The sequence below is a fragment of the Ahaetulla prasina genome, chromosome 2 (genome assembly GCF_028640845.1).
Source record: "Ahaetulla prasina isolate Xishuangbanna chromosome 2, ASM2864084v1, whole genome shotgun sequence".
Classification (NCBI taxonomy): domain Eukaryota; kingdom Metazoa; phylum Chordata; class Lepidosauria; order Squamata; family Colubridae; genus Ahaetulla; species Ahaetulla prasina.
In genome coordinates, this window is record NC_080540.1 from 236,567,006 (window position 1) to 236,585,192 (window position 18,187).

Genomic DNA, 18,187 nt, shown 5'->3' on the forward strand with positions numbered 1-18,187 from the left:
GAATATTTTATGAACCTGAAGTAATAAATGTACAGTACAAAAAAGAGTGTATCATGTTTTCCCGAAAATAAGACCCTGTCTTATATTTTTTTGAACCCTGAAATAAGCGTTGGCCTTATTGCCATGTGCTCAGAAGCCCGATTGGGCTTATTATCAGGGGATGTCTTATTTTGGGGAAAACAGGGTAGATTTCCACAGTTTGGAACATCTATGACTACATCTTTTTTTTACTGTAAGTTAAAGGTTTCTGCTAGTTTTGTCTGCCCTGAATTTTTGAGCGTTCTCAATCTGTAGACTTTTTAGTGCAAATTGACTGGTATTGAAGCGTGTAGCTATTTAGAGGCAGGATGAAAGGTGGGGGGGGGGATTTGGTTCAGTTTTTATTTATTCATAACATTTCACAGAGGAAGGGCATTCAGTATTCTAGGAGGTTGACATTTTTTTCAATTACATACATTACTCTGCAAAACTGTCCCCTTGCCTCCAAAAGCATCACTTCCACTAATGTGCCTCTTTTGTTAGCAACATAAGTATTTAGATAGGCTTTGGTTAGACTTAGCTGGCAATTTATTTTGGGGAGGGGGACTAGCAGAAAGTTAATCAACTTATCTTTCAGTCATCCTTTTCCTTGGGGGTGCGCGGTGGGGACTGATATGATGAAGCATAGATAACCCTCTGCTGACTCTTTGTGGATTATTTTCCATCTCACAGGAACGTAGATATCTTCAGCAATCTGAAATTGCCTAGATCCACTTCATTTGCTAGCCATATTCTCTTTCTCCTTCTTTGACTCCAACATGACCTTTCCTGTAGCTCTTTAGCAGATTTTTATTTCCTTTCCCCTCTCTTGAGAGCCGTATGTATGTGAAAACCTTATCTGTTTTCTCTCAGTTTCTCCCCATCCTTAAATTTTCAGCTGCAAATATAATTGTGTATCTAGGAGATTATGTGACATAATGACAGTGGTATTCTGTTCCATTCTGTTGCTTAAATGGTAACTAGCATTATCTTTGCCTTCACTTTCTGAAATCGATGAAAAAGACTTAAGTTCTGCACAGATCGTTGAGATCTGCAGCAGTCTATTAGCCTGTAATTGGAAATTTATTTGTACATATTCATTGCCAAATACATACAAGATTTACCTTATGAAGTAGTAAACTGATGTAGCTGTATCGGAATATAATTTCATTTTTTAAAAAAGAAATGTACAGATTTTGAAAGAAGAAAATTCCAAAGGCTCAGATTATTATCTTGATCATCATTCCAAAACTATCACATTTAGCTTAATTTCTTCTGGAAAAAACATATTTCCAACTTTCATTATGTTCACAAGTTACTAGGCACCTATATTACAAAACAAATAACGTATTTTCAAGGACATCTCACAAGGGGGGAATATCCCTGAGGAACATAATAGCTGTCCACATGTTATTGCACAGTCCCAGAGAATTTCTATATAAGTTGGAATGGATAATAGTTATATGGGCATGTATTAATATCTTTTCAATATCAGCAATGAGGAACAAAGCTTTTCAACTAGATGTTTTTATATTTAATGTAAAATATTTTATATCCAACTGTCCTTTGTATGTAGAAACATCAAACATCTGATGAAATTGCATCAGTGGCTGCTGTAAAGTCTATTGGTTCCTATATATATATGCAGTACATTTCCTTGGGTGTATTTGGTGGCATCAGTATATAGGCTAGATTACAAGAAATCAGTAGAATTGTTATATGTGAACAAACTTTCACGTTGCATGAGTTCAGAAATCATTCGTTGTTTTTTTTTACACATTCTACACAATTAAAACAGGACCCTACTTTTTCTAGGTTGATGTCAGAGTGGCCAGGAAAAAACAAAATTAGGCTTGGAGTTGAAAATGACAAGTCAGTATTTGTTGTGCAGTATACAATAAAGCAGTATTTGTGCTTTAAGTAAGCGCAAAGCTAAAATAAATCCAGGCCTATTCTAGATTTTATGGAGAGATTTGCTCCAAAAATTAGGAAAAGGAAAATGATTTGAATAATCTTTGATGCGTATAGTCCCACCAGTGACATAGTTGAGTATTTTAAACTGTAATCTAAATGATAAAATTACTCGGTAGTGATCACTATTATTGTGAGAGAAGGATTACTTTGGAGATGTCTTCACTTGAGAGGAATGGAGAATAATCCAGTAAATCACATGATACAAATTTCCTTTACACATTTTGATAAACATTTAATTGAATGCAATAAGGAAGCAGATAATAGAGAAAATAAATACTTCATACTAGATGTTAAGGAAGTTTTACTTGAGACAGGGATAGCATCCAACACTCATTGCTACTATATGAAACTGTCAGTAGAATGAAGTCCTTTTACTTTGTGAGGTTGTTTTAACAAATGAATTGGTACTCTGTTTAGTTTAAAGTCCTGTTTTGATGCGCCAAAATATCGCTGTTAATTTCTGAGAACTGACAAATATATACCATACTGTATATGTCCAGGTTTAAAAAATATTTCTGTCTTACTCTCTAGGCATGCCTTCAGTCAAATTGAATACACAAAATCTCACAGTTGTTGAAGGCAAAACTATCACTTTATATTGTGAAGCCACAGGAAGTCCATCACCAACGATAGCTTGGGTTTTCAATAATATTGTTTCAAAACATGAGGTAAGATTTTAATATTAAAACATGTATAATTAGCCATGGCAAAACTCAAGTTTTGAGCAGGCATTATGTTATCTTGGGTGGTCTTCATTTCTGCTGAAGCTCATTTTATCAAGGACATTTGGGTCCAGATATAACTTTCAAAAGAGAATGTACAACTACCTGCTTCAGAATGGATGGCATTATACTTCTCCTTGAGGAAATGTTAATTTTCTCCTGAAATCATCTGGATATCTTGCTTTGCTTCCTAAAGAACTAGGAAGGGCATGAAACAACCTGGATAATGAGGAAAGTCAAACTACCAAAACCCTTTTCTATTCCCTTGTCCAACTGCCATCCAAGGCGAACTGGGCATAATAGACTATCTGCAAAGAGGTCCTCAAAACAAGCAGTGTGTATACAAGCCAATAGTGGGTTTCAATTTAGTTTGCTACCGGTTCATGCGCGCGCGCATGCACAGAAGCATCTGGGCGGGTGGGTGGAGCCTCCCTCCACTGCTGCTACCAGTTCGCCCAATCTGGGGTGAACCGGTAGCAACCTACCACTGCTACAAGCCCATAGTGTCATAGAAGGCATACCTTGTTCACCACAGTGGATGTTGTCCAACTGCCATCCAAGGCGAATTGGGCATAATAGGCTATCTGCAAAGAGGTCCTCAAAACAAGCAGTGTGTATACGGTGCTTGTTCCATATTAGTAGTGAATAAAGTTTTTGAAAGTGTTTTTATGTAAATTAGTTAAATAATTTGTTGGCATTAATAGTATGCAGAAAATCATACTCAGTTTTCAATGGAAATTCTCTAAGCCTGTGTATTTCTTTGTATTCCTTCTAGAGTGATACAAATAAGAACCCTGCTTCTTTTACTATAAAGAATGTCTCGTCAAGTGACAGTGGCATACAGATTTACTGTATAGCAGAAAATATTGTGGGTGAAGACCAAGCTTCTGTCGACCTCACCGTGTTCTGTATGTAAATAACTTTAGACAAAATTTTCATGCAGAAAATCGTTGCCTAATGAAAAAAATTGGGAACTAACATTTTGAAATTTATGCTGAACTTTTCCCAGAAAGAGATGTCGTTTATGAAATAAATATTTGCAAGAAATGAGTTATTATTATTATTTATTGGATTTCTAGACCGCCCTTCTCCCGAAGGACTCAGGGCGGTGTACAGCCAGGATAAAACATAAACAATGTACAATTAAAAACTGAATTAAGAAACTTATTATACAATTGGCCGAAACATTAAAATATTTAAAATCTAAAAACCCAATTTAAAACATAAATAGAATTAAAAAATTTAAAAATTTAAGCAGTTTAAGAAAAACTTAAGCCAGCCCCGCGCGAATGAATAAATGCGTTTTCAATTCGCGGCGAAAGGTCCGAAGGTCAGGTATTTGGCGTAAACCAGGGGGAAGTTCATTCCAGAGAGTAGGAGCCCCCACAGAGAAGGATCTTCCCCTGGGGGCCGCCAGCCGACATTGTTTGGCGGACGGCACCCTGAGAAGACCCTCTCTGTGTGAGCGTACGGGTCGGTGGGAGGCATGAGGTAACAGTAGGCGGTCCCGTAAGTACCCAGGCCCCAAGCCATGGAGCGCTTTGAAGGTGGTAACCAAAACCTTGAAATGCACCCGAAAGGCAACAGGTAGCCAGTAGCCAGAGTTAGAGAATAGAATAGAATAGAATAGAATAGAATAGAATAGAATAGAATAGAATAGAATAGAGCTGGAGGGGCCTTGGAGGTCTTCTAGTCCAGCCCCCTGCTCAGAAGAACCTATATTATTTCAGATAAGTGAGATTGAGAATTGTATCCTTTTCTTTTCTGGCTGCCTCAATGATTTTATAGACATAATTACCATGCTATCACACCAATGAAATTCTTCATTTGAATTTGCTATAGGATTCAGTGTATTTAGTACTATTACTACATCAGCCATTAAGCAATGGGTAAATACCAGCAGCAGGGTAAATGGCATTAACAGATAATAATATGACATGGCCTCTAGGAAGATGTTCCAGGCAATATTAAGATTATTTCTTATTCAGTTCTCTAAGGCGGTCTGTCCTTAAGGGAGATGCAGTTTCTAAGACTGTCTCCCACCAACTACTGAAATTTGCCAGGGAATTCTTAGTGTTGATAGTAACCTTAGAAAAGGAATAATGAAATGGACGGTTTGATGGGACTAGGCATCTGGTAGAGCAGTTGCACAGACCTCCTGGTTTCCATAGAAGCCCCCAAATCAATTCCCACCATCCACTAATGGTGTGGTAGTCAACAGAGGTGGTATGGGTCCTCCTATTCTAGCAACACCATTTCTAGATAATTTTTTTATTATTATACACAAACAAGTTTCTTTTCAAATTTCATTCCTTCTACCTTTCTGCTTGTATCTTAGCTTTATTTGAACAAGCTGACTTGACAAAGAAGAGAATACATAAAAGACTCAGGTTATTTTTTTTTTCATTTTTCATTCTTATTATAGTTGCCCCAAATATCACATTTCTTGAAATACCATATTCGGACCATCACTGGTGCATTCCATTCAGTGTGAGGGGAAATCCACAACCAGTCTTGACATGGCTGCACGATGGGGCTAAACTGAATGAATCAGAATATATTTGGACCAAAATACATGTAACCAATCGGACAGAATATCATGGCTGCCTTCAGCTGGACAATCCTACTCATGTCAACAATGGCAATTATACTTTGGTGGCACAGAATCAATATGGAAAAGATGAAGCCAACATCTCTGCTTATTTTATGGAAGATCCTGGAGGTAGTAAGTAATAATATAATTAGAACATTGTTGAAGCATTGGTAGCATTAGGTGTAATGATGTCACTAAAAATTAAGCATTCATCTATTTACTTGCAAAAGTAAAGTAAATTACTTAATAGTCTGGTACTATTAAGCTAAAAGATCAGATGGTTAAAATGCTAAAAAGCAAAGTTATGCAAATATAATATAATCTTCCTCTGAGTGAATAGCAAAGTAGCCTTAACTTTGCATGGTGGCTTAAAGTATTTCCGCTTAGGATCTTTAGCCAATAATAGAATATTCTTATATAGTTAAATTCATAATAAAAGTAGTATTTTCTTGTTTTCAATATTGCAGTACAAGATTAAAACTGCATTACTGCCACTAAAGGGAGCATTTTCCATCCATTTGCTTGCTTAACTTTTACTTTCTTTTTGTCATCAGTCACCAGGGTCTACTTTTAGTAACTGATTAGATCAGATGGATTTAGCATAATTTCCTCAACGTAAAATTACTGTTTTCCTTTGAATAAAAACAATTAAGTCTTCTTTTCAGATACACTTAAAGATAATTGCATTTCTTATATTTACCTGTGATTTTAATTAAATGTTATTTAAGTCATATCATCTTTCTTTTTTATCACTACTGCTGGCAAAATTATTAATTACAGGAAACTCTTAAGAATGCTTGGATTTTTTTTTGTTTCTTCTGTGATGACTAGATCACATAAATGCAATCATAGTGGTGGAATGATTTATAAATTTGCAGTACTATGGGGATGCTTTAAAAATTGGTAAATTAATTGTCTAGAGGTTGCCTGGCTATGTGTTGTAATACAGTTGGAGAAAACCAGCTTGGGGAAGGCTGGATAAGATCTTTTTTCTTCCCCTCAAGAAAAAAAATGGCAGTACATTAAGGGGAAAGAAATAAAAGTGGATTGAATGAGGACAGGAGATTTCTCTTATTCTCTTTATCTTGCAACTTATAAGAGTATAAGGATAGAATAGTGCTTGATGCCTAATGCCAAGTGAAGAAGACTAACCTAAATGATGCATATACTTTATTAATGGCTTTATTCCCCAACTTAATATATCATTGACTTTAACAAAACCATCTTGACTTCTTCACCTAGAATAGTGTATACATGGATTGTAATTATGCCACCCATCTCCCCTGTAAGGTGACTCTAATATCCCTAATAAGAAACTACAATAGATGATTTCAAATTTTGTAAAGGCATGCTCTCTGTTCCCCGTATTGTATTTTTCAAGCATAATAATAAATACTGTGACCTGGATCTTATACAGAGAATGATGGCATCTTGGGATAGTTATCAAATATTTGATATCCTAGAAATGTGCTTGTGGAAATATATGATAGTTTGGGATTCAGAACAGAACAGAAAAACAGAGTTGGAAGTGATCTTAGAGGTTTTCTAGTCCAACTCTCTGGCTGAGGAACTCTGGGAGTTGAAGTCCACAAGTCTTAAAGGGACCAAGGTTGGAGACCCCTGCTTTATAGTATAAATAAGTATCAGCTACTTATGGTCTGCCTCAAAGGTGTTCCCAGCAGTGTTCTACAAGGGATGCTCTAAATCATATTTCTTCTTCCAGTCTAAGATATCTTCATTGCCCTACAAAGCAGCCGTATGAGACTTCTTGTGCTGCAAAGTTTTGCTTAAGGTGAGAGAGAGAGGCCTGAAAGGGATAGATAACCTTGTACCCAGTGGCCTCACCCCTGCAGGAATATGTTTTAACATGATAAACGTGCCACTCTTTTAAGCTCTGACCCAATTTTAGTATGCCAGAAACTAAAATTCATTTTTTGTTATGTAGTTTGATTATCATCCTTTTAAAAGGACATTAGAATAAACAGTATTTGTCCGTCTTTCCCCATTATGTAAATAAAGATAAATGTGAAAAGATAAAATCTGCTGTGATTACATTCAAAGTTTTTGTTGCTATTTAAGATGAATACAAATCATTCTTGGAATCTTAGCATGGCTATTGTTTCTTTGCATTGTCATTGTGAATTGTACATTCTGCACAATGAAACATGGCAAGTAGACCCACACCCTGGTATTATATTCATTTCCATGCCTACGTGCTAGCATTAAATGTGACTGGATGTTTAATGAGCAGGAATATGCTCCTTGAGATTAGAATTGATTTCATGTCATCATAGAACTGACAAATACTTGAATAACAGTGGGATCTTATGCTTGTATACTCAGAGGTCAATTTCACTGAGTTTAGTAAGAAGCATATTCTCACTGAATCTTGAAAAGTGTGTACAGAATTGCAGATTTGAAGGCTATAAAATAAATCTATCTGCTTTTTAAGTGTAATTATCACAAACTTAGAAGATCAGTTTCATCTCAAAGATGAAAACAATGTATGATAAAATTCTGTACTGACAGAGGCAGGTAATTAATCAGTCTAATGTCTGCTATGTAAATCTTTCAATAGGTATGCATAATATCTAGTGACAATGTTCTGTCTGTTAAAGTCTATTGATGCATGTTACTATGACTAAGAAAATGGTTAGAACTATGCAGATATAACACTAGGACTATTAAACAAATAAGAGCCTTTTACTGTCAGTGGTTTATGGGATGCAGTAAAAAATCTACAACCAGCCATTTTATTTTAAGTCCCTGGCCAAGAGGAAAATTGTACAATTAACTCTGAACAGAGTAGTGCAGCGTAGGAAGGGAATTCATTCCGCCCTCCTCCATTGTTTGGGAGGGTTAAGTGGGGAAAGAAAATAATTTCTAATTTCCCATGCTATTCCAGAACTTTCATATGCAAGGTTTTTTTCAAGAGTATTGGCTTCATTGTGCTTTTTAATTATATTTCAAGCCATTTTTAGAATGTTCTAAGGTTGCACCCGTTTTTCATACAAAACTATAAAATTGATGTTAGAGAATAATAATACGTTTCAAATGTAATTACATATAATTTTTATTACTAATATTTAAACCAGTTAGTCTTTGAGACAACTTCATTATCCAGATAATTTGTTAATATAAAATACGTACATAAAACTGTACAGAAGATATATTTTTTGATCTGGGCACAAAATTTTGGCTTCTGTTCTTGTTCAGAGCAGGCAGTAATATTTTTTTTATTATGATGATTATTGAAATTGTTCCAAAAGTTTCTAAATAAGAATTAGAGGATTAGAATACCAATTTACTTTTAAAGTAGGAGAGGCAAAACGGTTTTTGAAACAAAGGAGAAAAGTCAGACACTTGTTATATTCCTATTTTTTAAAATATGCCTTCTGTTGGCAAGTTCCAATAATTTTTGTGATAACTACCACTAACAATAAAAATCACCATTTAGAGTAAGTCAAAAAGAGAAATGGAAAGATCATCTGGGTCTGGATTCCTCACTGGGATGTGTTTATTGTTAGCTTTGGGAACCTTCCCCAGCTTATGTTGGAGGAGTACTGTACAGTCATACAGGTCAGTAAATGACAGAAATCTTCTAATGGCATTGGTATGCCCTGACCTTTATGCAGTGGTTCTTCTGTTTGAAAAAGTGATACCATAAAACTTCACTAGCACCAAAGAATTGAGTTCTCAAATTTCTGCAAAGTCTTCTAGACCAGTGGCCCTCAACCTTTTAGGCACCAGGGACCGTAGATAGGTTTTTCTGAGGACCTGAGGGGGCATGGTTTCACATGCTGCCTGCATCCTGCGAATGGTGCTTCTTTGCTTGTTTGCGTGGCCCGGTTTCTGGCATGTCATGGCCAAGTGCCGGTCCATGGACTGGGGGTTGGGGACCCCTATTCTAGACCCCTTCCTTTCCCAAGAAAGGCAAGACAAAAATAGTCATCAGAAGAAGTCATTATGAATAAACTAAAGTCGTCCTTTCAGGCCCCCCTTCTTTTCTGGAAAAGCTTCTAGTGCCTTTCCCTTTGAAGCTCAAGACCAGGTGGGACAGGTCTTTCAGGTAGGCACTTTAGTGTCTCATGAGTAAGCTCACAGAGCTCTTCCTCCACAGAGCAATACCTGGAATGCTGGTTTCCAACCCCAGATGAGACAGAACTTACAGGTAGGCAACCCAGAGTCTCATAAGCAAGCTCATGTGAGAATTCCTCATAGGCACATAACATATATTATGATATGCATTTATTTTCTCTAGTAAAATGATCAAGAAATAATTAAAAGAGTACAAATAATAAGTATGCCACCTGCATGAGTTGAAACAGGTGCAAAGCAGGGGTATATGCAAAGCAAGAAGTTGTGTTCCCATACTCAGTCCCACTCAGAACATATCTTAGAAGGATGATAGAGTGGATTGTGTTCTGACAAACAGAAATTGAAATATATCAAGTGTTTTGTCATCTGAACAATTTGAACTTGAAGTAACCCTTTTACTCCCTTGTTTAATATCCTAGGTGGTGTAGTAATCTGCGTTGAACGCTATATACAACCTGTAAAAAATGATCAAGGAAATGATTTTTTATTTTTTCTTCAACATTATAACAATTTCCAAAGCAAATTGTGTAAGCAACAGTTGTTTCAATGCTTTCTGTAGCCAGTTCTTGCACAACAGCCACAGAACTGATCTCAGCCAAAGAGTGACACCAGTAGATGAATTTCAGCACAACCCATTTATCATGTCACAACAGCAAAATATATGTTTTTTCTCCTTACATAATATTTTTGTAAAGCTCCACATACAACTAAAGCAACATAGTGCTTGTATTTGACAGTGTGAAAACTGAAAAGCAGGACAATATTATCTGTACAACATATATATCATGCACATTTCTACACTTGGCAGTGTACCTAAAAAAAGAAAGCAAAACATATGACATATTGGGCAGCTACATATCTTAAAACTCAATTTCAGTTTCTTCACAGCAAAGAATGTAAAACAATAGGAAATTTAACTATCAGGAAATGAGAAGTCTTTTTCCATGTCCAGTTCGTTGGCCTTTCCAAATGTCCTCAGCTGAACAGCACATAACTTTAGAGACAGTATACTCGATGTAAATTCAGTGAGTTAGGGATGGGGCCTAGCCACGTTATCAGTGCCAATTAATTAATGTTTTGATAAACTGTAAGGGCCTGGCGGCAGTCTGGAGGGTGAGGGTAGGGTTTGATATTTAATCACCCTCAATTGGCTAGTTAGAAAGTCCATAGCCTATATGTTCATGTACCAGGAAAATGATATGCACTGTGTAGCAATATGTTACAATAATTGAATTGAATTCTCCTCAAATGAAGAACCACTTCTGAGATGGGAGCATATTTGAGGGAATGGAGGGAACTAACTGTAGAAGCATAATTAAAGGTAAATGAAAAACACAAGAGGGATAGAATCCCTTTCCTGCTTTCTTTCCTCTTAATCTCCTGATTAACTAATTAATTAACCTACACAGTATGATTAACTTTGGAGCATAAGACGGGAGGGAAATTGTCTAGGCAAGCAACAGTACATTCATCTATGAATTTCAGTCTCAAAGTCTCAAAATCTGACTACAGTCTTTAACTTCTCTCTCCATTCCAGGAGCAACATTCCAAAGTGGCTTCAAATCTTTTGAGCATGTGACTTTCATTCTCTCTTATCCTCTCCTTAAATAGTTGTGCCTATTATTTTATTATCTATGCACTTTCCAAGTCGCTATGTTTTTAAGGAAATTAAAAACAAAAACAACCCAAGTGTGGTATGTTGGAGCACTCAAAATTTGGAACAAACACCCCACTTTGTTCCAAGCTCTGAACAAAGCACTAGAATAAGGGGTATGTGTGTGTGTGTGTGTTTTCAGAACTTGGAATGTTCCAAGCTGGGATACCTCTCTAATGCAAACACCTGTTACATGTTTGGGTTTATTTGTTCATCAGATAATTGGGGGTGGGGAGGCTTCCTAAATAAGGCTAATCTTGTAACAGTAACATTACAGAAGAAAATTGTCTTTGTTGATCTTCAGTAAAAAGTGAATTTTTCTTCTTGAGGCAGATGTTGATTTTATGGACTGAAAATCTTTTATTTTCAGGCTGAAATTTGTAAAACAGATTTCAAATGAATGACCATTTTTTAAAAAAAATTGTAATATACAAAACATGTTTAGTATCACAACCTTCCCTAACATGGTATCTTCCTAAATGTATTTTACTATAGCTGCCAGATTTTATTAATTGTGAATTATGGAAATTGTATTACAACATACTTGGAAGGCACTAAGTAAGGGAAGTCTGCATGAAGGAATGGTGGGGAACTATTCAGACGGTTGTATTATTTTTTTCCTTTGTTTCAGAAAAATATTGTTTCATACTTACAGATTGTCTGATAGAAATGATCCCAATTAAAATCTGAATTCTAATTTTATGAAAATTGTTGGATTAGTATATTATCAAAGTGAAATCCATTTGTGGAGTAAATCTGTAGAGTAAATATTGTCTCCCTACTACAGTCCTTCTTCATGCACTTACTCCCATCCTGGAGTATAGGGTGTCATTCCAGATCTGAGTTCATGCAAGGCCTGCAATAGGGAGAAATAAATAGGAAAACCTTGCTATGTGTTAAAGGGATCACTTTTGGTTTGGGATTTTGCTCCCATGCCCAGGAAAATTTAGAATTAATCATTTACTTCTGGAATTGGTAAACTCAGTTTTGCGTTAAATATAAAGTAGTTTGTATGCCTAAATGTGATGCAATTACACAAGTTGTTTCTGTTAACTACGCCGCTATGATATATTTCTTTTTCTTTCTGTTCTGTAGGTAGTCCGTTCTATGATCATCCCGGTTACATTGGTATATTTTTATTTTCTATTTTCTATATATAGATATAGATATAGATATAGATATATGTACACAACATGTAATAATTAAATGTTTGAAAGAGAAGATTGATGTTATACTCTGATCTGATTTGCATGCTGTTTAAATATCACTAGAAATATTTATGATGGCCACGATTCAGCCACGGTTAACATTTTTAGTATCATTACGTTGAACTTTGGAGATGTTGAAATATACTTAATCCTTTCATTGAAAATGATGGTGCTGACTTCTCTAAATCAGAATAATTTTTACGAATGAAGGTGAAGGTGCACATCCCAGGATAATGTTGCAGGATCCAATCTGGGTTGGTCACCGGGACTAGAGGTTTTGTTTTCTGAGCTTTTGGACTCATGCTGGAGACCATCTTCAGGGAACTTCTCTCTCGACTGAGAAGTTCCCTGAAGATGGGTTCCAGCATGAGTCCGAAAGCTTGGAAGACAAAACCTCTAGTTCCAGTGACCGACCCAGATTGGATCATGAAGAATAATTTTATTCATTAAATTCATTTAAAATGTCATGATATCACCAGTGGTTCACTTCGGAATGCTTTGGCAAAAGCTATAATTATGCAGTAATAATAAATTCATTGTGATACAATAGTAAAAAAATTCCCATTCCAATATCTTAGTATTCATAGAGAGGTCATGTAATTTTTATTTTTTATATATATATTGATCAATCTTGACAACAAATCTTGTTTTATTTTTGAGATCTTAATGCCCCTCAACCCAAAGAGAAAACATACTGAATTAGAATGAGATAATCCATTTTAAAACTTATTATTATTTTTTATTATGCAATTTCCAAAATAATCCATTTTTATTTGTTGCTATTAATTTCAGTTCACAATAGGAAACAAAAGTTGTACAACGTATAGTTATGTATGCAGTGTTGTTGATAAATAACAAATTAATCTATTTCTCAGAGCACTGTTTAAATTTCAAGGTGCTTTGAATTTTCAGTTTTTTATACAAATTTATCATCATTTCCTGTATATAAAGAAAGTTAAGGCTTCAATCCTATACATATTTATTTGTAAGAAAGGCTTTTTAAAGAAAAACTTCACTTACTCAGAAATGGCAGGACTATCTAAACCAGTGGAATTATTTTAAAGAACACTAAATAGTTCTCAATTAGCTTTGGAATCCATAATTTTATTTACTTGATTTGTGAGATATAGACTTAATTGACTGGTCTTTAGACTGGGACTGTTTCATAAGATCAATTAACTATTTTTTTTCTTTCACATGCATTTATATTAATATAATTATTAAGAAAATTGTAATATAGCATAATAATGATCCTATCAAATTATCTACTAACTGAAAGAAAAACTCATCTTAATTGATTTGCATTGACCGAAGACTAAAATCCAATGTCTGCTCAAGTTTCTCATTTAAAGACTAATAATACTGTATGTAGGACTCACATGCTAATTAAAAGTGGAGTGATATTATTAGGCACATATTTAAAGTTCTATCTTTTTGTATAATTGCATTCATCCTTCTTGAATATGAAAGTCCATCTTAAACAACGTTTCTATACTCTCTTGTATATGCTGCCAAAGTAGGAAAGCTGCTTAATCTTGATAAATAAATACATAGTTTTAATTGTGAATTAGTCAGCATAAAAGTTAAAGGAATATGGCTTCATTCCATATCATTAAAATTGTACATATTGGATTATAAATGATTCATGAAAAGATTCAAAATTTATAAAGCAAAAGAAATAGACAACAAAACTACTATAATATGGAGCTCTTTCTTTCAGCCATCCATTCTTTTCTCCCTATTCTCAGTTTTCATTTCTTATCCCCTTTTTCCACCCCCTTAATAGTTAATAGTTAGTTAGCGTTCCAAGGCCATTGAATAAAGGACGATAGGTTGCTTTGGGTTCTCCCTGTCTTTCCGTAGTGTCAAAATCAATTTGCTCTATAATATTTTTGGAACGTGATGGAAACCAATTGTGCTTTACAACAGAAAATAGGCCTCATCTCAAACAGATTTTAGTAAGACCTTTAATACAGTTCCCCCTATTAAGTCTAGCAGCATTGCATTTATATCAACCATTGCTCTCTCTCACAATTATCTTCATAGCAGAGCATCAGAAAATCCTTTTTCCCCTTTGGCTGGGCACATTTTGCAATCATCGCACAATGGAGTTGTGGTAGAAGTAGATATGTGAAGGGGTCTCATGCATATTGGATTCCCTAGACCAGTGGTTCCCAACCTTTTCTTGTTTGAGGCACCCTTGGAAAGCCTTTCAAAAGTTCCCGGCACCCTTATAAGGAAATAGATATTTATCCATTTTTCCCTTAGCAACATCAATTGGGGGGGGAGAGGAAGGCTCCTTTGGGGTCGTAAGTCGAGGACTACCTGTACTGTATATACGGGATACGGTACCTCAACGTCAACCCCCTCGAGGCTGGTAGGGAAAAAGAAAAATAAATGAAAATAAACTAGAGAATGAAAAATCGCCTCCCAGGAGGGCATGCAAACAGCACCCACTCTTTTGACGTTAAGCCTGTGGCTTTTAGCCTGTGGCTTTTATTCCGACTGGAATAAAGAACCCTGCCCAAGCACGCCTTGCAAACGGGCGGTATTCCTTCCCGTTAGGGTCCTCGCGGAGGAATAGCAAAGGAGAGACCCCCCCCTCACCCTCCCTTACCTGCTCTGACCCTCGTCCTCGCTCTCCACAAACCCGGCGCTGCTGCCAGGAAACCAAAAGCCGGAGGTGCGCAAAAAAAAAAAAGAAAAAAAAAGACGCGTTAAGTGCAGCAACTGCGGCGACGCGTTCTTTTTTGGCCGCAGTTCTTATTTCTCCCGCCCACAATTTCTCGGAGCAAAAATTTTCCTGAGGTCAGTGCTTGGCGCATGCGCAGAGAGCGGTGTCTTGCCTCGAGACGCCTTTTGCGCATGCGTTGATCGGATAGCGTCACTTCACAGCCCTTGTAACGAGATCCTCTGGTCTCGCGCGTGCGCGCGAAGTCGAGTCTGAATTGAAGAAGGGGGTTCTTTTTTAAAATAATAATAATAATAAAATAAAATAAAAAGAGCCGGGAGAGTTAGAGCAAACCTTGATCGATGCTTTCTCTGAGTGCATCGGTAGTCCCCTCCCTCCCCCTCTCCCGCCAAGAGAGAATGACGTTAGTGCAATTTTTTCCCCGAAATTTTGGCGGCACCCTCAAAAGATCTCACGGCACCCCTTAGTGCCGCGGCACATCGGTTGGGAACCACTGCCCTAGACAGTCAAAGTTGGACAATTTCAGGAAACAGTTGCATTTTCTTTCCTCCAGTGAAGCGACTGAATATTTTTTTTACTCTAGTGGAATGCAGATTTGATCAATAAGTAATTATCTTTTAAGCTGGCAAAACTTCATTAAATTCAGTGCTAGAATTCTAATAAGAGAAAATAACACCATATACACTGTTTAGGTTCTTTAGTTCTGAACCTTTCTAGTTTTAAATATTTTAATAGCCCAACAAATGTCATCTTTGGGGCAGTTTATAAGTTCTTTTAATAATTAAAATAGAGTATATTAGCAGTGCATATTAAAACATTATCTAAGATTTTATATTTCTAGATACTTGATATTTTTATGTTATTGAGTGTGGTGAAACATGTTTTCAGATTGTATACAAAAATTAGGAAAGAGTCAGACTGAAATCTAAAGTTCTCTTCTTAGAAGAGGAGAAGGAAAAGGCAGAACGGTTGGAGTCTAATATTTGTTTGGATTTAGAGAGGGCTAATATCACATTTAATCCTGGCTCAGTGTTAGATAGAAGCTCAGTTAGTTTTATCAACTTCTTTTTCTTCCTCCAGTGAAGCGACTGAATATTTTTTTTACTCTAGTGGAATGCAGATTTGATCAATAAGTAATTATCTTTTAAGCTGGCAAAACTTCATTAAATTCAGTGCTAGAATTCTAATAAGAGAAAATAACACCATATACACTGTTTAGGTTCTTTAGTTCTGAACCTTTCTAGTTTTAAATATTTTAATAGCCCAACAAATGTCATCTTTGTGGCAGTTTATAAGTTCTTTTAATAATTAAAATAGAGTATATTAGCAGTACATATTAAAATAATTGCCAGCAATACAAATCAACTTGCTAAAGAATAAATGATAGGGAACAAGATCTTTCAGAAAAGTCAAAATGTTTTATATAGTTTGGGTGGAGAATGACATTACTTAAAGTGATTCTCTAATAATAAAACAAAGAATTCATATGAGTAAAATTATTATTTTTGCTTGATCATTCTAGTCTTGGATCTGGATACATCATTCCCTCCCACCCCAAAAGTCATTAAAGTTATATAAAAGAGATAACTCAAGCTGTATAATTTTAAAAGCGTTACATAAATTTTTTTTTGCATGGTACCACCTGGTACAAAGTGAAACTAAATATTCTCTCCAATGTCTATATAATTACACTAAACATTCTACCTGATGATCCTTTATTTTTAGTTTTCAGAATTCTCAATCCATATGATCAGATATTTCTCTTTGTCCTTTATATTTTGGGTTAACTCCCAGAGTCCTCAGCCAGCAAAGCTGGCTGAGGAACTCTGGGAGTTGAAGTCCAAAAGTCTTAAAGGGACCAAGTTTGGACACCCCTGGTATAAAGTAATGTAACCATTTCCTATGTGTGTCATTCCTTTAATTTTTGGAAGACGCTTATTGGAGAAAACCTATATACAGGAAGACCTCAACTTACAACACTTCATTTAGTGACTGCTTGAAGTTACAACAGCACTGAAAAAAGTGGCTTATGGCCATTTTTCACACTTAAGAGCTTTGCAGTATCCCCATGGTCATGTGATCAGAATTCAGGAACTTTGCAACTGACTCACATTTATGACGGTCGCAGTGTCCTGGTGTCAATGGGGAAGTCAGATTCACTTAACAACTATGTAGCTAATTTAACTGCAGTGATTCACTTGACAAATGGTAGCAAGAAAAGTCATAAAATGGAGCAAAAGTCACCTAACAAATTTCTCACTTAGCAACATAGATTTCGGATTCAATTGTGGTTGTAAGTTGAGGACTGTATTAAAAACCAATAAAGAATAACAGTTTGATGTGACAATGAAGTCACTAATGTGCCACTGAAACTTCATTTGCATCTTGCTTTTGAATTTTATGACTTTCTTGAACCTTGAGAGGAATTGTGCTTGCTAAGTAAGCCTGTCAAGATATACTCTTTGTAAGTGGCTTTAACAGTGTTTGCATGTTTACATGTTAAAATGCATATGGGCCATGGGCTAAATTTCTGACTCCTATTTTTAAAAGGAACTTCTCACCAATTTCCACTCTGGTATAGTCAGATAGGGTAACCTGTCTAATACCTTCAGAAACAGATTGGCTTAAAAAAACCCTAGTTGAGTCGATACTGGAAACCAGTCCTTTTCTCCCTCCCCACTTTCCCTGTTAGTACTTTAGGATCTTTAGGATCTAGTAAAAATCTCCAAAATGCAAATATTGCTTTGCAGGTAAAAGCCTGCAATGGCCAACACATCTATGTAGACTCAAAACACGTCACCAGATTGCAGCAGGTTGATTTATTCTCTATTCTCTACACCAAAGGAAGAGCTAAGAAATGTTTTGCTTGGAAGATCTGTACAATGCCATACGCGGGCCACTTACTACAGTCTTCTAATCCAAGTCACATCACAGAATTACAATGAATTTTGCAGGACTCAAAACCATTCCTATCCTGCTTGGAGGATTAAATAATTAATTGTGATTTTAAACAGTTAGCATATCTCAAAAGGCACCATTATTCCTCACAATACTGCTATTATTCTGACCCTCCTAGCACCAGGGAGAGACTAATCTGTGAATTTCATTTCTCTCAAGTCCTCATTTGTTCAGTCTTAATTTTGTTTCATCACATTTCTGTATCAGTTAAAGAAATTTAGAAGAAAATTAATGGGACTGTTATTGAAGAGCTTTTCAAAAAAATTATTC

At 35.9% G+C, this 18,187-nt stretch overlaps 1 protein-coding gene across 5 annotated transcripts in view; it reads left to right on the top strand.

The window, feature by feature from the left end:
• Window positions 1-18,187, top strand: part of LOC131191380 (BDNF/NT-3 growth factors receptor-like) — a 91,297-nt gene that overhangs the window by 53,288 nt on the left and 19,822 nt on the right. For 3 of the 5 annotated variants that reach the window (XM_058169452.1, XM_058169449.1, XM_058169450.1), the window contains 5 exons: window positions 2,524-2,660; window positions 3,490-3,622; window positions 5,140-5,439; window positions 9,428-9,478; window positions 12,155-12,187. In XM_058169452.1, the coding sequence (XP_058025435.1) occupies window positions 2,524-2,660; window positions 3,490-3,622; window positions 5,140-5,439; window positions 9,428-9,478; window positions 12,155-12,187 (654 nt within the window). The remainder of the gene's footprint in view (window positions 1-2,523; window positions 2,661-3,489; window positions 3,623-5,139; window positions 5,440-9,427; window positions 9,479-12,154; window positions 12,188-18,187) is intronic. The other 2 variants (XM_058169453.1, XM_058169454.1) reach the window with 2 other exon arrangements.